Consider the following 18,569-nt stretch of genomic DNA (forward strand, 5'->3'; position numbering starts at 1 on the left):
CACATTTAAACACTACTCGTCTACTAGTATTAGATAAGTTGGGGCAATCTCCCTTCTCCCACCAATTAATTAATGTTATTAAGACTGTTGTAAGGCTTCAAAATGCGTTGTCCGCATTTATAATTTTTATTACAAGCCCATATGCTTAAATTCACAATAAATATTGAAATAATGTCGAAATGAAATGAATTAAATAAATACTCAATGGTACAATCGTAATTTCACTTACCATCCAGGACCATTTAAGTAAAACACCATCTTCGTTTTCCCCTTTAGTTTAAGCTCAGAAGCTCACTCTCTGAAAAAATCCCCAAATTCCACTCATCACTCTCTCTCTCTCTCTCTCTCAACAGTAACAAAAATGACGAAGAAGATGAGAGAAGTAATCATCACCTACATTCTCCCTATCCTCCTCCTCCTCACCGTCAAATCCCACGCGCACAACGTCACGCGCCTCCTAGCAAACCACCCTTCCTTCTCCTCCTTCAACCATTTCCTAACCCAAACTCACCTCGCCGACGAAATCAACCGGAGAACAACCGTAACCGTCTGCGCCGTCGATAACGCCGCCATGTCCGCCTTAACCTCAAAAGGCTACACGATCACCACCCTCAAAAACATCCTCTCCCTCCACGTCCTCCTCGATTACTTCGGCGCCAAAAAACTCCACCAGATCCGCGACGGCTCCGCCCTCGCCGCCACTCTCTTCCAAGCCACCGGAGCTGCTCAAGGAATGACCGGATTCGTCAATATTACGGATCTGAGAGGCGGTAAGGTCGGATTCGGCCCCGACGGCGGAGATCTGTCTTCCTTCTTCGTCAAATCGATCGAAGAAGTTCCTTACAACATCTCCATTATTCAGATCAGTAAAGTTTTACCGTCGGAGTCTGCGGCGGCTCCGACTCCGGCTCCGGCGGAGATGAATCTCACCGGGATAATGTCGGCTCATGGATGTAAAGTTTTCGCCGAGACTCTTCTCTCTAACCCTGGAGCTTCCAAAACCTACCAGGTACTCTACTAAAACCCTGATTAGTAGTTTTTGATTACAACGTGATTAGAGAATATATAATTTCAATAATTAGTCGTTTTCCGTTTTTGAATTAAAAAATAAGTAGATGCATGTCGCTTTATAAATGTAGAAATCAATTATACTAAAACCTGATTTTACAAAATTGACTGCTCTATTAATTTTCTGATTACCACCAACTAAAAATAAATAATCAAGAAATAGATGCATGTGAGTATGTGACTGTATAAATGTAGTAAGTAAACCAAACAAAAAGCAGTGGACACTAGTTAGTAACAATAAATTAGTAGTATTATTAATTTCCGTTGTTAAATTCGAACTTAATTAATCAGAAAAAAAAATGCATGTGGTTGTTAAGCCAATAGCCAGTGGTTTTGAAAGAAAAAAAAAAAAAAAAGGTCAAAAGGTGTTGAAAAGTGTGTGTTAGGTAACTAATGAGCAAATACAAACATATAGACTTGATCACCTCAATTATCGGAACATTATTATTTAGTTCTCCAATTCAAAAATCTGAAACATACCAATCTAAAATTCTTAGAATTCAAAATAAAAAACGGCGATCTTTTTAACTGTAAAAAGTAGTATTAATTTTTCTCACTTCCCACTATAATTGAGTAGATAAAAGATTTCAAATTGTAGTTGAAAAATTAGTTATCGAGAGAATTAATCAAATGGGGATTTTGAATCATATGCGCATATGTGTGTAACAGGAGAGTGTAGAAGGAGGCATGACAGTGTTCTGTCCAGGAGATGACGCCATGAAAGGATTCTTGCCCAAATACAAGAACTTGACAGCTCCAAAGAAAGAAGATTTCCTCGATTTTTTCGCCGTCCCGACGTATTACTCAATGGCGATGCTAAAATCCAACAACGGTCCCATGAACACACTCGCTACCGACGGAGCCAACAAGTTCGAGCTCACTGTACAGAACGATGGAGCGAAAGTTACGCTCAAGACAAGGATCAACACTGTCCAGATCGTTGATACTATCATCGACGAGCAGCCATTGGCTATTTATGCCACCGATAAGGTTTTACTGCCTAAAGAGCTGTTTAAGGCATCGGCTGTTGAAGCTCCGGCTCCTGCTCCGGCACCGGAGGACGGAGATGCTGCGGATTCTCCGAAACCGGGAAAAGGGAAAGCGAAAGGGAAGAAGAAGAAGGCTGCACCGTCGCCTGATGATTCTTTTGATGAGTCGGATTCGCCTGCGGAAGGGCCTGATGGAGAGGCGGATGATGCGACTGCTGATGAAGCCGGTGCGGTTAGGATCATCGGAGGAGTTAAGGCTGGTTTGGTGGTGAGCTTGCTCTGCTTGTTTGCTTCTTGGCTTCTATAGTTCACTTCTTGTTTCTCTTCTTCGTCTTTGTTTAATTTTGTTCGTTTTCTTTTTCTTACTTTGAGGGAAAGTAAATGAGGTTTATTTAATTTCCCCTATTATTGAGGTTTTTTTTTTTAATTTGATATTTGGTTGTCGAGTTAATTAGTCGGTGGTTTATTTATTTTATTTGTGTGTTCTTGTTCACGTGTTTGTTTAGTTGATAAATGTAATGAATGGTGTTGCATTGGAACACAAGATACTGAATACTCCATATTTGAGCACATACTATCCGGGCATTGTAATGAATGGTGTTGGGAACACAAGATAGTATTTTTGTGTGTTCTTTTTCACTTGAGATTCTAAAGTAATGTGATTTTTTACACATCAAAATTATTTACAACTTCAAAACCATTTCAAGACAAACAAAATTGGAATTGTAATTCTGAACCTAATCTCAATTAAAGGAAATGGCAAGATTGGCAAGAATTTCAACTATCAATGACTTTTCATTGAAACTCGCTGGGAAAATTGACAATGAGCTATGCAATTGTTTTTGTTTGGGTCTATGATCATCGTATTCAGTACAGAACCTATATGCTCTAACAATAACCACAGCAAGAAGAGACACCAATAAAAACAGGACAATATAAGATTTTGTGACAAACTGATGTTTGTGTGCTAACAACAAAGTTGATCAATTTGGCAACTAAGAACACCTACTGATGGGTGTGTGGTCTTGAGAAGTGAAGCTGGTCGAGCTACCATACTCGACATTTTCCCATAGCTCGGAGAATCCTCATTCCCTGACGGTGTAAAGAAAGCACCATTAAGCATTTCATCTCCTTCTGATTTCCAATTCCATTCCTTCCATTCATCGTCTCCATCTACACTCTCTCGCTTTGTAACCTACGTATATAGAGCTTTACCATTAGGGGGTAAACATTTCGGTCTAGAATCTAATCAATTTGGTAAAAAAACTAAAAAACTTGTGAAAATCAAACTAATATTAGATCGACCAATATATGTGTTCACTTAGACTTAGTTTGGTTTTTATATCACAAAAGAAAAAGTTTTATGTAATTCAAGGAAAGCTCATCAAACTAAAACAAGTTCTCATTTCGGATTCTGATACGTTTGCTTTAGTTTGAAAATGTCTAGTCTTGTTAGACACACAAGTTCAATAGAGATTTGATAATCAAAGGGAAAAAAAAAAACTGAATTGTTAAAAAGTCTAATTTTAATCATGAATTAAACTGTATTTCTATTTAATGTTAGCTTGAAACGCTCTATTATTTGTGGACCATGCATGCACACGTCACTAAACATCCATTACCTCCTTTGTGAATTGATTATCCGAAGCTATGAAAACATTTCCTTGACTAAAGATGGTTGGATTAGCACTTCCACCAATAGCATACATCTCCCACTCTCTATAAATGTTATTCACTATGTGAAAATATCCATGCCTGCACCTACACATGCATAATTCCATTTACTAATTACAATCACTATATTTACATAAATATGCTAGTAACAAAACTTACCTCGGCATCCTCTGGACTAGCCCTTGACCAAAATAGTTAAAAGCGATCGTAACCCTCATATCTCGATCACCTTCAAACTCATCACTATGACCCAAAAGCATGACCTCATTATGATTCAACATGTAATTATTCGAAATCGTTATATCCGTCGATCCACTCACCGCATCAATAAGCCCATCGTAACATTTCTCTAACGTACAATGATCAATCCAAACATCTCTCGACTCAAATATCGAAATCCCATCTCCATCCGAGTAACCTCCCAACGACCGTTTCGCCGGAACACAATCGTGAATATAAACATTGTTTATGATCACGTTACTTACTTTATACAAAGCCAAACACGGCCCGTAAGCTATTTGCACGTTATATCCTCTCCCGTCTATTGTTTTATACGACGTGACTTGAACATCTTCTTTAAGTTTTATCACCATGTCACGATCGAATATGATCCATAGTGGTTGTTCTTGTGTTGCGGCGTACCGTAGTGTACCTGGAGATGGGTTTAGAGGATCGTCGTCTCCTGAATCTGTTACCGTGTAGTACTCTCCTGCTCTACCGCCGATTGAGTCGCGTCCAAATCCAACCGCGCAGTCCGCGAGGCTTTTGCGGTTTGACTTCCAGTTTTGGTCGCATCTCCAGCAATCGTCGATTGGATTTCCTGTTGGTGAGCAAGAAGACGTTGTTGTTGAGTTTGATGTGGTCTCTGATGTTGTTGATAGTTGTCTTGCGATTGGCGGTTTGGGAAACGCAAACGCTGATGAAGCGTTTAAGAGAAACAAGAAGATCTTACATGCAATTGACATTATTTGTCTTAACAAGAGGTTAACTAACTAGATACTTCACTATGAACAAAATGGTATTTTTATTCAGTTTATATATGTGCAAGAGACAATCTATATTAAAGTGCGCTAAAAATAATAAATACGGAGGTAATTAAATTAGGTGAAAATTGAAAGAATTGGGTCCAACTCCAACACAGGACATTACGCCGTTTTATACTGGTGTGATGGGTTTTTTATATGGAAAAAAAATATTTAGAATAACAAAAAGAAAAACAAAGCTATAACAGAGGCTATTTAATTGTTAGTTTGTTTACTTCACTTCAAAGAAATACGTGCCGTTTTGAAGGGTGTGTTTAACACGTCGTGTGGTTTAAACTCCATATCCTTGAACAGCACCGATTTTGTTGTTTCACCATCTTCTTCGGCGTTTGCTTCTTCCAATGAAGGACCGCATGCCGTTAGAAAGGTAGTAAGACGACACGATGTTTTTAGTCAAAATTCTCGAACAGCGTGGAGTCTAGTTTATTATCCCCTCATACTCTCTTTCGTTTCTGTGAAGTGAAAACAGACACAGAGAGAGAGGCAATGGCAATATCTCATCTTCTTTCTCCATTACCATCTCTCACTTTCTTCCAAACCGGAACCCTAACCCTAACCGGACGTTCTTCTCTCCCTCTAAACCCTAATCCCCAGTTCCCAAAACCTAGACTTTCCAGGGAAAGAGCCGCCACACTCGTCCTCCAATCCAAGGGCGACGATTCCGTCGACGCATCCGATCGGATAATCTCAGCCGTATGTTACTTCTACCCATTCTTCGATGGGATTCAGTACGGTAAATTCATCATCACGCAATATCCACCTTTCCAGATTCTCATCCAGCCTTTGTTTCCCGCCATCAAGGCCTTCAAGAGCTTCCCTTTCAATGGCTTTCTCATCTTCCTCACTCTCTACTTCGTCGTCGTCAGGAACCAAAATTTCAGCAGGTACGTTAGGTTCAACACGATGCAGGCGATTGTGCTCGACGTGCTCTTGATTTTCCCGGATTTGCTCGAGAGGAGCTTCAATCCGAGCGAGGGGCTTGGTTTAGATGTGGTGATGAGTTTGGACAGCACAGTGTTCCTCTTCTTGCTTGTCTCTTTGATCTATGGATTCTCTGCTTGCTTGTTTGGTCAGATCCCGAGGTTGCCCATTGTTGCTGATGCTGCTGATAGGCAAGTCCTTTGATTTACTATCATCTGGTAGAGAGAAATTGCAAGAACAACAATAATATATGTATTTACACACATGTGCTGTGATTGGAGTTTCTCTGTAATGGATCTGGTTCTGATAATCGAAACATAATGTAACTTTTTGGTACATTCAAAGGTTTTTAGCAGTCTTATTCTCTTTCATGAAACTAGAACTTAACTTAAAGGAACAAATGAAGAACAATATAAGAGAGAGAGAGAGAGATATCATCATATAACAATTTTGATTTGATTATTTATCCTCATCACATATCTGAAAAAGCAATATGGTGAGGAAAGATCAATTCTGTAACGAAAGAAAATACACACCTACAATATGTTCCGCTGTTTTACACATCTGCACTCATCTGCCTAACGAAAGGGACAAAGTTGTTCCAGTTCTCGACCCTAAAGATCTTCTCATTCATTCGGAAAAATGTAAAAGATCTTACAGTGTCGCCATTCGGTTGCACACAGTTCTCTCGTATTTTCCTTAGTCCCATCTGTTGCAGATTTCCATATATAAACAGTTAGAAACCACAACTATGACTTCATCGTTTACTGTATATAATGTGCATTCTCTCACCACATCAAATCTTTCACTTGTGTTTCTCCCAGTCACTTGTATTGTCCTCTTCTTCGAAACATCGTGTATCTAGCAGAAAAAAGAAACAACGTTGATTTGTTAATGTTCTTAAGGCATGCTTGATTGTCTCAATGGGAAGAAACTAGTGTTGCAGCGCGCAGCAAGAAATCATAGACTAGACCAGTTTGAACAGTGTCTCAAAGACAGTAAACAGTGCGCTGACATTGACTTGTCTAAATACAAGCAACATACATAAATCTTCATATGAACATAACTGAACTATAGATCAAACATTAGGGAAGAAATTACCTGTCTAAGCAATCCTTCAGGGCTGCAAAGATAATTCTCAGGTGTTTCACTGTCCGCCATATCCAAACAGCTGGAAAATATATGAAAGATTCATCTCGTTAGCAACAACAGTTGCAGCTTCTATGAATTATGTACACAGGAAAAGAAAACTTCAGGAGAAGGCTCGTACGGGATATGCAGAGCTGCACCATGGCGAGACAAGACAGAAGCAACAGGATCATAACCATCCCTAAGGGCGGTATTGTAATAACCTGCAGTTAGTTCAGCGGGGTGTGAAGATGTCTTATACCACCAATAGATTCCACCAATTTTTGCAACCAACATTACAGAGTTTCTCTCCTCTTCCTGACGTCTCCGTAAAACATCGGCTGCCTTTGCAAGAATAGCATCAGCATGACAAATCAACTTCCCACTATACCATTCCTACAATGAAAAGCAGTTCACCGTGTTATTTATCATCCAACCTACTAGCCACTTGCGCTGAAGACTACTCAAGATGATTCAAATGCAGATATTGTAATAGTGTTGCAAAAGATGATATCATACGAGAACATACTAGAAAGAAACGACCATAGTCAGAGAGAAAACTATCATGGCCCTCCTCAAAGAAGGGAACCCCAGATGGAAAACTATTATAGCAGCCGGCATTTGGAGGATCTCTGCCTCCCCATTGAGGTTTGCCTTCTTGGGATGCCACTGCCATCAAGTCTTCCATCCTAAACCAAGTAGTATAGCTCACAATCTGGTAAATGTGATTCGCACATGGAATTTTTTATTTTTTTTTTGAATAAATAATCACTTACATGTACTTGTCATGGCACTGGAATTCACCAATTCCAGGGAAATTCCATCTTCCATCTCCAGAAGGATGTGCAGGATATCTGCAAGAGATCCCGTGTAAGAAACTTCTATTGTAGCAATTCTGTCTTTATGATTCGTAGTCTACATCAGAAGTACCTGAGCTCCCCCGAAGGACCAAGACCGATACTTATTTCTTCAATCACGTTCCCAAAATATGGTTCAAAGTTTGTAGAAAAACTCAGCATAAAATCCTCATAGCATTGGACAGCAGTGCGACCACCGAACAAAGGAAGTTGATCGACTCCAAGTGTCAGATAGTCCTTATTGGAGAATCCGTTTTTATCTCGATAGTATATATCCTTATTGACGTCTCCAATCTGGAAATTGTAAAAGAATAAGCCGATGTGTGAAACCATTTATTGACTAGAGAAACAAGCAGATGTCATCGTACAGAACAAAGGATAGCACTCCCAAAGACGTTACATTATCCAGTAAGAATCCATAAGCAAAAATCTAAATTCTCTAAGGTTCAAAGGAAGAAGAAATTACCAACGCCTTTGCTAAGTCTACAACGTACAAATAACTACAAACCTGTAAGTATAACAATACACACCTCTCGGATCCAGAGTGGAAGACTGATGCCTCCTTTTCCACGAAACAAGTGCATATTTGAATGAAAACAAAGAGAAACATGTAACTTCAACCCTGCCTCAGAAATCAGCCTGAAGAGCTCTTCGTACAGTGACCATCTAAACTCAAGAGGACAAAAACGCTCTACAATCCCCCACCAAACCTCAACTGCGACTCCATGAACACCTGCTAACTTGAGTGCCTTCAGAGAAACAGTTAAAGCCTTGAGCCTGGTACAAGAACAGATGGAAACTTCATTACTTGAATGAAAAATTAAGGAACCAAAAGAAGGAGCTTTACTTTTCTTGTTCTGAAGTGATACTAAACTATATAGCAATGAAAAGTAGTCTGGCATTTCCCATATTTCATACCATGTAAGGTAATATGAATCGGGTACAGAACATATTCAGAAAACTTGACCTTTTAATGATTGGGCACCCAGAAGCATCGATTCCAAATGTATCAATTGGCATCATCACATATACAGGGACTTTCTTGTGCCTTGATGATACCAACACGAATGATCGTGATTTCTCCCGAGCATCCATGCTGTATCATGTTCATCATCAAAAACATCGATTAGCGAACTCACTTCTTTCTCACCAAAATTTCTTGAAGAACATCTAATTCTTCTCTAGCCTTCACCAAATTGATTTCACTAAAGAAACGTCCACGAACTAACGAAATGTTATAATCGCTACTATTTTCCCTTGAATTTAGCAGCGAACGAGGAAGTAATACCTAAAGATTCGCCTATTACCGGAGTCGGAACGCCACTTTGTGATGAAGCGGCCGCGTTTGAAAGGAGGAATCATAGAAACGTTTCGGAGAAAGTTCCGATTGCGCCTCGTTCTCTGCTCGAGGAAACAAGATTTCAAAGAAAATCCTCCGGGATGGAAGAAATTACCGCCGGAAAGTCCGCGACAGCCACAACCAATTCCTCCAATCTCCGCCATTTTCGTGCTCCTCTCCTTCTCCTTCGTCGGAGATATTTCTCAGAATCGGTTTAGATGCGGAGGAAAAGAGACGGAGATGGAGTACTTGAAACGCAAAATATTATTTCCTTTTCTTTTCTTTTATTAAATTTTTAAAATCAAGTAAATTATCAGCTTTATAATTCCTCTTTGGTCCGACGACCAAAAAAAAAAAAGAAAATTCCTCTTTGGTCCTCTTATTTTCTTTTGTTGCCTACCTTTTCTAGTTTTTGCCCATATATGTTTCAAAGCTTCCATAATTGACCCCGTTAGTATTTTACTTTCGCTTTATACTCATCTATTATACCTCGTGCCTAAAATGAGTATACTTGATTGTATGAAATAAATCAGTGAGAATACCATACATAAGTAAAATAACGTTTTTCTTGTTAACTAATTACTTCAAGTCGATGACTGATGTGAGCAGAGTTTATTTTACAAACTCGCTAACAATGAATGTTTTGTATCCAATGTGTAACATGAGATGATGAAACAAATAGTGTAAATATTTTTATTACTTTTATAATAGAATATAAAAAAATACGAGGACTTGAGTAGTATATACTCAAACTATTGTACTTTAGATGGAAAAGTGTTATACAATATTAAAAATCCATTGAATTTACTATTTTGCTGACGTGGGAATATCTCGTCCCTTTGTGTAAATTATCCATTAGAAACCGATCCCATGCTACTCGCCGTCTCGCTCCCATCATCAACTCTGCTTACCAATTTTAGTGTGTTTTGAGGGCTTTTTGGTACAATAAATAATTCATTACTATACGAAAAACGTCTCACATATATTTATGTAAACCTATTGTTTTCGTATTCATTGTCATAAGGTCGATCAGATTAATTCATGGGTCCACGATATGTCACGTTTCAGTCTCCTCCTACTTAATCAAGTAGCAAAATTCTACTTGATTTATTCTAATGTAAAATTTATTGACAAGATTTTCGGTTAACTAATTTCTTCTTTTTTTTTCTGCTAGCAATATATTAGGTGTTTGCTTTTCACTTATGGCGTCTATCAAGGACATATATTTCTCTAAGTCAGTCGTAAGAAGTAATGTATACAATACAAAAATTATTAATTAGTAAAAGAAAAATTGCGTTACAATGGCGGCCATATTGATTTATCCTCAAATTTTATAGCATAGATGATGTGTTTTTAGGTAATGGTTTGGTTCTTATTAGTGAACCAAAGCGAATCTTCACTTAGTTGTTCATATACAGCTTTGTTTTGCGTTATGCTAGGTCTTGCATAGACTTGTGGAACAATGGAAACATTGCAGATTGTCTTGCTACGTTATCTAGGAGTTCAGGATTAATTAATCTACCTATAATAATGATTATTTACAAGTAAGGACAAATAGACTTTCAAAAAAAAAACAGTAAGGACAAGTAGACAAACTTTTTTTGGACAAAGAGAAATCCTTTTCTATAACATGTTTTTTCTCTTAGATATACAAGGAAATGAGGGATGTGAATGTACATTTTTCAGACATCTTTCTAGCCATTTTCAGTTTTGTTGTTATGTTCTTGAATGTACATGTTTCAGTATAGGGTAAGTGTCATTAGGGATCGTCGGCACCAAACAAATACCGCTCAAGACGGTCCAATTTGACTCCGGGAATCGAACTTGTTGGAAGCAAGAAACCAGTAAGGAACTAACAAATGAAGCAAAACCGATCCACTGGTTTTCTGATATCTATTTTCGTTATGGACCTTAACCGTGGGCTCTGCTTTTGTGGATCTTTTTGGTTTTGGATTTGGTTTCAATGGATACTTATGCCTTATAATCATTTCTAAGTTGCCTATTAGGGTCTAGGGATATCTCATTAATAAAGTGTTTAAAAATGAATTACGTAAGATAATGAATGAGGAAATAAACGTCAGAAATGGAAAATTCGGGACAATCAACTGGCTAAAATCACCAACGAATCTTTTTATCCTGATCATGCACTACTGATTATATGGATTTCCCTGATTTACTGGCTAATTTAGTCATTAAACTCAACTTCCTCTTTAATACTCCTTGTAAATGAATAAAAAAATATCAGCATTGTTTCCATATTAGAGTAGATGATAATATTCGAGAATAACCCATGTATATTTTCTTGCCTGTGTAATATATAAACACATAAAGAGGAACTCCATTGTTAAATCAAGAAACTTCAGAAAGTAGAGCTATTACCGTTTGACAAGGTATGTTTTTATCTTCTTTTTATATCCGCGAGTTACTTTATATATGTGATTTTCCATATAATTCCATTTCATCATATGTCGTTTGGCGTAGTTGGATTTGGAATTATGCACAGAGAGTTTTTAGGGTTCTGATTATATATGCTGTTATTTTATCAGGACTTTAATCTCGTTGGCTTAGCTCCTCCATTGTCTATTCTTATGAAACATATATACCATTCAATATGTGTGTTGAAAATGATAAACACGGAGGAAGAAAATAACTCCGATCTCTTCTATCTATCTATCTATCCAAACCTAAAATGTAGATGAAAGTTTTGAAAAAATGTTGTTACATGATCTCAAAATCAACATGATTGTGTATAGAAACGTTTGTGATCACAAATACTTTTTTCCACTTGTTGATTTTATCAATAGTGTTTGACTTTTATTCATAATAATGGTAAAACTTCGGTCTGTATTATTATTTGTTCCCGGGTCTTCAACCTCCACAAACGCCTTAAGTTACTACATGATCCATTTTTTCTTTTCAAATGACAAGTTTAAGATTTTTGTTTTGCTTATAAACTTTTTTTTTTCAGTACCTGGATGGGTCGGAAGATGGTGAAGATGGCGAGGATAACGAACGAGAAGACGAGGATAACGACTTACAGGAAGAGGAAACTATGTTTGTATAAGAAAGCCAAAGAGTTCTCAACACTTTGCGGCGTGAAGACGTGTCTCATTGTGTATGGCCCGAGCAGAGCAGGGGACGAGGTGGTCATGGAGCCCGAGTTATGGCCCGAGAAGGAGAACGAAGTCCGAGAGATCATTAGCAAGTACAGAGAAACTGCGTCGAGCAGCTGCACCAAAACTTACTCAGTGCAAGAATGCTTGGAGAAAAGTAAAATTACTAAGGTGGAGAAAGTGAAGTATTGTCCATGGGACAAGAGGGTCGACAAGTGTTCTTTAAGTGAGCTCTATGCGGTTTTCGTGGCAGTAGGAAACAAGATTCAGGAGGCTGCGAATAGGACTCATCATCAGACGTATTCAGACAGTACTCCTTGGTCTACTGATCAACTTGGTTTATTCGGTTATAACCAGCAATGTTTTGAGCAGCATCAGTTGTTTCCTATGTCTACTTTGGAGCATAATGGGTTCACTTTACTCCCTTTTTTAAACCAGCTGACCTTAAACTCCGGGGAAGTGGCTTCCTTCTCGACAGAGCAGGAGATGGCAGCCCAAGCCATGTTTTACGCGAGTTGTTCGGATGGTCAATATCCTCCGATGGTACAGAGGACAGCTTATTTGGAGCCAATGCAATGGGGTTTAGGGAGCGGTATGTTCAACAACGTGAAGCCGTTCACTGACTATCCCATGAGGTTTGGACAAGTTTGTGACTTGGAGAGTTCTGGTAAATCTCCTATGTGAACAAATGTCATCTGTTTCTTTCCTTTTAAAGTTGGTTGGCTATCAAGAGTTTTAAGCACTTTTTTTCTATCAAGTTTCTATTAGTCCTATGAGAATTCTAGGGGTATTGATGAAATAAATAAGAAAGTTGACTTTTTTATGACTACATTGTTCAGACCAGAATGCTAAGTTTCATGATGGAAGAAGAAGATTCATGGATTTATTCGACTACATTTTCATGCTGTTGCATATTTCGGAATGATTTTAATTATAAAGTTTAGGCATTCCAAATTTGAGTTGTTTAACTTGTCCCATGATAATATCCCAAATTTATTCTTCTTTTGTCAACTTGATAGATTCATCTACTATCAACATGTAGAAACTAGAAACGTTTAAAATGTTGAACTATCGGGTGTTGATACAATAATTAATGTAGAAACGTGAAAAAAAATTACATATCGTCGTCATGAAATTTTACACTCGACAAAATGTTAGAAATGTTCCTAAAGAACCAAAGTAGCACCTAAGATCAGCAATGCACATAAAACATCGAATTGAATGGATTTGGAAGCAGACTTATCTCCGCCCGGAGCATCAGCAGTCGCCGGCGCCAAACTTTCCGTTGCCGGTGCAGAACTACTTATCGGACCGCGTCCGTAAGGAAATATATCCGGCGCATTAGCTGGAGTAGAGGAACTTGACGGAATACCAGGAGTCGTTACCGGAGACGTCGCTGCAATATACGGTGCATTGGCTGGAACCGGTGGTTGGTTCGCTGGAGCAATGGTAGGCGATTCTATCGAGGCACTCGGACTCGTCGTCGGAGCAGAAACAGGAGACTTCACTGTAATCGTCTTCGGAGGGGAAGCAGGGGCTTTCGCCGGAGAAAATGCAGGAGTCGTGGTGGCGGTAATAGGCGAGGAAGCAGGGGAAGTAGCGGGAGAAGAAACAGGGGATTTGGAAGGAGTCGCAATAGAACGAGAGGAAACAGGGGAAGAGGCCGGAGCAAAAACAGGAGATTTGGATTGAGTCTCCTTGGCCGGTGATGAAACAGGGGAAGTTCCCGGAGCCAACACAGGAGACTTCACAGGAATCGCAATGGTTCGAGAGGAAACAGGGGAAGTCGGCTGACCAGGGGACTTCGAAGGAGTCGAAATAGTCGGAGATTTAACAGGGGAAGTGCCCGGAGAAACAACAGGGGATTTTGCAGATGAAACAGGGGAAGTGGCCGGGGTAAAAACAGGGGATATCAATAGAGAAGCAGTCGTCGGAGGGGTAACAGGAGAAGTCGCCGGCGTAGTAACAGGATATTTCACAGGAGACGCAACAGTCGGAAAGGAAACAGGGGTTTTCTCCGGAGACTTAATAGGCTTCGTCGGGATTTGTGCCGCTGGGGAGTTATGGATCGCCGGAGGATGCAAAATTGGGATTCGAGGAACCGTAGGAGACTTCGACGGAGAAGAAACGCGATGTGATTTGGCAGGGGAGTGTATCGGAGGAATGATAATCGGAGGATGTTGTTTCTCGGAGAATCCCGGCGATTGAACGGGAGCATTGTCGGCTTGTACATTACCAGAAATAAATATCAAGCAGACAAATGAAGAAAGTACAATAAACCGATTCATCGTATTGTTCTCTGGGAAAATTACAAAATCCAGGATGTTGAGTTTTCTGATAAATGACTTTTCGGAAGTTTCGATCAATGGATTTTATAAAAAAGAGATTTTTTAGAAACGCGAAACGGTGTGAATTGTGATGACTGAGATATACGACCGTTGGAATCGGTGGAGGCGCCTGTCTGTTAACCGGCTGTAGGAAGTGAGGTAGCCGTTAACCGGGAGAGAGCAACCGGTTACTATCAGACGACGTGACGTTTGTTAGATTTGTCGAAAGTCTGAACGACAGGTAGTTCACTTTTGTCCTCCAAGAAAGCCCATTAAAAATCTGGCCCATTTATATGATTAAAGTATTGCTCGTAGCCCATGAAATACGCTCGTGTTGGATTGTTTTAGTTCTTTCTCGTAACACACGTGTGTTCTTCACTTGTAATGGCTTTATAATGCGCTTTGTTCACGGTGTACGTTAGCGATATTAGTTGGAATCCATTTTAAGCTTTTCTCGAGAAAAAAGAAAATGTTTTAATTGTAAAGAGAGAATAATCAATAAGAAAATCCTAGAAATTTCACAAATCTCCCGGATTAGGGTTTCTAGCGACAGGCCTTTCTTCGTTTCTACCTTCCGGGGATAAAAATCCTGCAATCTCTTTGTTCTTGAGATTGTTCATGCTCGAGTGAGCGTGAGCTTTGCAGTATTCTAATTGGAGAATACGATTGAAAGAAAGGAGCTTTTTTTTATTCTTAATCAGGAAGAGTTTAAGATGGATGAGGGAGATGGGAGAGATCAGATGGATCAGTTCCATCAAAACGAGGCGATCTCTGCCGTCGCCGACGACGGTTTTATGGCGGAGGAAGAAGACGACGATTATGAGGATCTTTATAACGACGTTAATGTCGGAGAAGGATTTCTTCAGTCTATGAGAAAGAACGACGAAGCGGGATCAAGAAACGAGGAGAAGGAGAAGGTCAAAACCGAGGACGAAGATAGGGTTGAGCCAGTTTTAGCTACATCGGAAGCTGAGGTCTCGATACCTGGTTTGGTGGGTGAGAGCGTCGCTATTAAATCAGAAGCAGAAGCAGAAAGAGGAGGGGGAGCAAGTGGTACTGACGTGGTAGTGGCTTCTAGTGGATATGGAGCTCAAGAGCTTCAGGTAAGCGATGTTAGTCAGCAGATTCCTAGTGGAGTTGTTTCTGGAACTGGAGGCGGGCTTAGGGTTGAGCTAGGGAAAGCTGATAATCGAGAAAATGATGTTGAGGCTCCTAGAGGAAATAACATTTCTCAGGGTCTCTTGCCACCACCGCCTATCTTGGGAAATAACGATAATTTGGTGAGACCTTTGATGGGTAATGTTAACGGCGTGACCCCTCCTGGACCTGGTGGTAGCATGGTCGGGAACGGAGCTATGATCCCAATGCCTGGTGTTCCTACTAGCGGGGGAGGTGGGGGTGGTGGAGGCGGTGGAGCTTTTCTTTTCGTTGGGGATTTGCATTGGTGGACAACCGATGCTGAACTCGAGGCAGAGTTGTGCAAGTATGGTGCTGTGAAGGAAGTTAAGTTCTTCGATGAGAAAGCTAGTGGGAAGTCGAAAGGGTATTGTCAAGTGGAGTTCTATGATCCTATGGCAGCTACGGCTTGCAAAGATGGGATGAATGGGTATGCCTTTAATGGTAGGCCTTGTGTTGTTGAGTATGCCTCTCCGTATTCAGTTAAGAGAATGGGAGAGGCACAGGTGAATAGGAGCCAACAAGCGCAATCTGTACTTGCACAAGCTAAGAGAGGAGGGCCTGCTGATCCTCCGAGTAAACCCGTGGTGACCAACAACAATAACAACAACAACAACAACGCCATTGGCGGGAATTTCCAAGGCGGGGAAAACAGAGGGTTTGGGAGAGGTAATTGGGGTAGAGGCAATGCTCAAGGAATGGCTGGTAGAGGACCAGGTGGTCAAATGAGGAATAGGCCTGGTGGGATGGGTGGAAGAGGTTTGATGGGTAATGGTGGAGGTGGTTTTGGTCAGGGAATGGGTACAGGGCCTCCTATGAATATGATGCATCCTCAATCAATGATGGGGCAAGGGTTTGATCAAGCTTTTGGTGGACCGATGGCGAGAATGGGAGGCTATGGAGGATTCCCTGGAGCTCCAGGTCCACCGTTTCCTGGGCTTTTGTCCTCATTCCCTCCCGTAGGAGGAGTTGGTTTACCTGGAGTGGCACCTCACGTGAATCCGGCGTTTTTTGGAAGAGGGATGCCTATGAATGGAATGGGAATGATGCCTAATGCTGGTGTTGATGGAGGGCATAATATGGGAATGTGGGATCCTAATAGTGGAGGATGGGGTGGTGGTGAAGATTTGGGTGGTGGGAGAGCTGCGGAGTCGAGTTATGGGGAGGAAGCTGCATCTGATCATCAGTATGGAGAGGTTAATCACGACAGAGGGGCGCGTCCGAATCCTGTGAAGGAAAAAGATAGAGCTTCAGAAAGGGAATGGTCTGGTTCATCTGATAGAAGGAATCGTGAGGATAAAGATGTTGGTTATGAAAGGGACATACCGAGGGAGAAAGATGTTGGTCATGGTTATGATTTGCCGGAGAGAAGGCATCGTGATGATAGAGAAACCGGTCGTGAGCGTGAGAGGGAACATCATCATAAGGAGCGTGAACGCTCCAGGGATCGTGACAGAGAAAGGGACAGAGAGAGGGATCGTCATAGAGAAGAACGTGACAGATATGGTGGTGATCATCGTAGTAGACACAGGGACGAACCTGAGCATGATGATGAATGGAACAGAGGCCGATCATCCAGAGGACACAGCAAATCTAGGTTGTCTCGGGAGGATAATCATCGCTCAAGATCAAGGGATGCTGATTATGGGAAAAGAAGGCGGCTTACTACTGAATAAATATCAGATAAAAGTAAGTAGTTGAATCTAATGGTATCTTTCATCCGTCATGTATCTTAAATCGTACCAATCTTTTTCATGGTTCGTTTTCTGACTAAAAGTTATCTGTCTACAAGGACATGTTATTGTCTCATTGTCTAAAACTGTGTTCTCTTAGAAAAACGATTTTTCAAGCTGATAATTATCATTGTGGAGTATACTTTCACCGTTTTTTCTGTTTGCTGACTAAGGTTTCTGTTGTCTTCTTAAATTCATAGCGTTATGGGGTAGATTGACTTTGAGAACTCCTGCTTAACTTTAAAGCCTTATGGAAGAAGAAGATCAAGAAAGAAGACCTCAGATAAAGTCAGACTCTTGTCAGCGAAAGAAGTCTCACACTGGTGAAAACTCTTCTTCAACTCAGCTTAGTTACGTTAAAGTGGAAAGAAACTTGGCAGACCTTTGCCTTTTTAAGTTCTTAGAAACCTTACCTTTTACCATTTTTATGTGAAACTTCTAAGACCAGTGTGTTATGGTGATGTTATGGCCCTTTGGGTTTCCATCCATTTGTGTTTAGATGTTCTTGTTTTAACTGTTTCTGAATTTGTTGTTATATAGTTGTATTAGTTGCAGCCAAATAGTTAGCCTGGCCAGTGTTACTGATCTTGATTCTCCATGTTTTAGCCATTTGGGTTGTATTGTATGTATGTATTCCTTGTATTGTATAATTCCTTCATCTGCCTTAGGATCTTCAGAGGTCATGGATACGTGACAAATGTAACAGCATATGCATCCTTCGGGGATTTTTTTTTTCTATGATCTCCAAAAGTGATGTAGTAGATACTTTTTTTTTTGTAGAGGAAATCTGGTAGCTTCTTGTTAAAGAGTGTACATAATAGAAAGTCACATTTCTCAACGTTCACGGTGTTTGTATAGTTTTTGTAGCATCCTTATCAATGGCATACAGATCCTTTTTTCTTCATTAGAGCATGTACATAGTGAACTCTTAAGAGATTCACCAGGGTTCATCAGAATATAATAATATTTTTTTTTTGGTTTTAAGTTTTTTTTTTTAAATTCGAAAATTATAATTTTCAATTAATCAGGATGTTTCATTTTGGATGATACTGTTTCTTCAGATTTGTCGGGATGATACTGTCTCTTTAATATTAAGATCTTTTGTCTCATGGTAGCCTGCTCCAGTCCCCTTACGAAACTTTCGTTATTGGGTTAGCCATACACTTCACATGTTTCTAGCGATTCACATGGCATCATCAAA

At 40.0% G+C, this 18,569-nt stretch overlaps 7 protein-coding genes across 8 annotated transcripts; 5 read left to right on the plus strand and 2 right to left on the minus strand.

The window, feature by feature from the left end:
- The first annotated feature begins 304 nt into the window (after window positions 1-304).
- LOC18018482 (fasciclin-like arabinogalactan protein 1) lies at window positions 305-2,632 on the plus strand. Its single transcript, XM_006401357.2, has 2 exons — window positions 305-1,009; window positions 1,738-2,632. Exons 1-2 carry the CDS (start codon window positions 362-364, stop codon window positions 2,362-2,364), a joined length of 1,275 nt encoding a protein of 424 aa, XP_006401420.1. The 5' UTR covers window positions 305-361; the 3' UTR covers window positions 2,365-2,632.
- A 392-nt stretch (window positions 2,633-3,024) lies between these two features.
- Window positions 3,025-4,696, minus strand: LOC112086476 (putative pectate lyase 21). The gene is made up of 3 exons (XM_024155415.1): window positions 3,891-4,696; window positions 3,680-3,818; window positions 3,025-3,252 (listed from the first exon to the last, which is right to left on the minus strand). Exons 1-3 carry the CDS (start codon window positions 4,694-4,696, stop codon window positions 3,025-3,027), a joined length of 1,173 nt encoding a protein of 390 aa, XP_024011183.1.
- A 540-nt stretch (window positions 4,697-5,236) lies between these two features.
- Window positions 5,237-6,042, plus strand: LOC18018483 (protein TIC 20-v, chloroplastic). The gene has a single exon (XM_006401358.2). The coding sequence runs from the start codon at window positions 5,261-5,263 to the stop codon at window positions 5,897-5,899; it is 639 nt and encodes a 212-aa protein (XP_006401421.1). The 5' UTR covers window positions 5,237-5,260; the 3' UTR covers window positions 5,900-6,042.
- Window positions 6,043-6,129: 87 nt separating this feature from the next.
- Window positions 6,130-9,308, minus strand: LOC18018484 (inactive beta-amylase 4, chloroplastic). Of its 2 annotated transcripts, XM_006401359.2 has the most exons (10): window positions 8,969-9,308; window positions 8,648-8,776; window positions 8,211-8,457; window positions 7,754-7,974; window positions 7,600-7,677; window positions 7,353-7,512; window positions 6,966-7,219; window positions 6,797-6,866; window positions 6,488-6,556; window positions 6,130-6,404 (listed from the first exon to the last, which is right to left on the minus strand). In XM_006401359.2, the coding sequence occupies exons 1-10, from the start codon at window positions 9,181-9,183 to the stop codon at window positions 6,252-6,254; spliced, it is 1,596 nt and encodes a 531-aa protein (XP_006401422.1). In that variant the 5' UTR covers window positions 9,184-9,308; the 3' UTR covers window positions 6,130-6,251. The 2 variants fall into 2 exon arrangements, with proteins under 2 accessions (XP_006401422.1, XP_024012583.1); XM_024156815.1 differs by lacking the exons at window positions 8,648-8,776; window positions 8,969-9,308 and having other exon boundaries at window positions 8,189-8,290.
- Window positions 9,309-11,994: 2,686 nt separating this feature from the next.
- LOC18018485 (agamous-like MADS-box protein AGL82) lies at window positions 11,995-12,816 on the plus strand. The gene has a single exon (XM_006401360.1). The coding sequence runs from the start codon at window positions 11,995-11,997 to the stop codon at window positions 12,814-12,816; it is 822 nt and encodes a 273-aa protein (XP_006401423.1).
- Window positions 12,817-13,353: 537 nt separating this feature from the next.
- LOC18018486 (uncharacterized PE-PGRS family protein PE_PGRS10) lies at window positions 13,354-14,388 on the plus strand. Its single transcript, XM_024155416.1, is given in 3 exon segments — window positions 13,354-13,423; window positions 13,457-13,900; window positions 14,009-14,388. Coding segments are annotated over 3 exon segments (846 nt in total). The 3' UTR covers window positions 14,341-14,388.
- Window positions 14,389-14,937: 549 nt separating this feature from the next.
- Window positions 14,938-18,032, plus strand: LOC18018489 (cleavage and polyadenylation specificity factor subunit 6). Its single transcript, XM_006401364.2, has 2 exons — window positions 14,938-17,324; window positions 17,569-18,032. The coding sequence occupies exon 1, from the start codon at window positions 15,173-15,175 to the stop codon at window positions 17,309-17,311; it is 2,139 nt and encodes a 712-aa protein (XP_006401427.1). The 5' UTR covers window positions 14,938-15,172; the 3' UTR covers window positions 17,312-17,324; window positions 17,569-18,032.
- The last annotated feature ends 537 nt before the right edge of the window (window positions 18,033-18,569 follow it).

Source organism: Eutrema salsugineum, unplaced genomic scaffold (assembly GCF_000478725.1).
Source record: "Eutrema salsugineum unplaced genomic scaffold, Eutsalg1_0 scaffold_2, whole genome shotgun sequence".
NCBI classification, from domain to species: domain Eukaryota; kingdom Viridiplantae; phylum Streptophyta; class Magnoliopsida; order Brassicales; family Brassicaceae; genus Eutrema; species Eutrema salsugineum.

Coding starts and splice junctions, on each gene's coding strand:
- LOC18018482 (XM_006401357.2), top strand. CDS start 362: ATGACGAAGAAGATGAGAGAAGTAATCATCACCTACATTCTCCCTATC. Junction 1,010..1,737: donor GAGCTTCCAAAACCTACCAG/GTACTCTACTAA, acceptor TGTGTGTAACAG/GAGAGTGTAGAAGGAGGCAT.
- LOC112086476 (XM_024155415.1), bottom strand. CDS start 4,696: ATGTCAATTGCATGTAAGATCTTCTTGTTTCTCTTAAACGCTTCATCA. Junction 3,819..3,890: donor CTAGTCCAGAGGATGCCGAG/GTAAGTTTTGTT, acceptor ATGCATGTGTAG/GTGCAGGCATGGATATTTTC. Junction 3,253..3,679: donor ATAATCAATTCACAAAGGAG/GTAATGGATGTT, acceptor CTATATACGTAG/GTTACAAAGCGAGAGAGTGT.
- LOC18018483 (XM_006401358.2), top strand. CDS start 5,261: ATGGCAATATCTCATCTTCTTTCTCCATTACCATCTCTCACTTTCTTC.
- LOC18018484 (XM_006401359.2), bottom strand. CDS start 9,183: ATGGCGGAGATTGGAGGAATTGGTTGTGGCTGTCGCGGACTTTCCGGC. Junction 8,458..8,647: donor GGGTGCCCAATCATTAAAAG/GTCAAGTTTTCT, acceptor TTCTTGTACCAG/GCTCAAGGCTTTAACTGTTT. Junction 7,975..8,210: donor TTCCACTCTGGATCCGAGAG/GTGTGTATTGTT, acceptor TACAATTTCCAG/ATTGGAGACGTCAATAAGGA.
- LOC18018485 (XM_006401360.1), top strand. CDS start 11,995: ATGGGTCGGAAGATGGTGAAGATGGCGAGGATAACGAACGAGAAGACG.
- LOC18018489 (XM_006401364.2), top strand. CDS start 15,173: ATGGATGAGGGAGATGGGAGAGATCAGATGGATCAGTTCCATCAAAAC.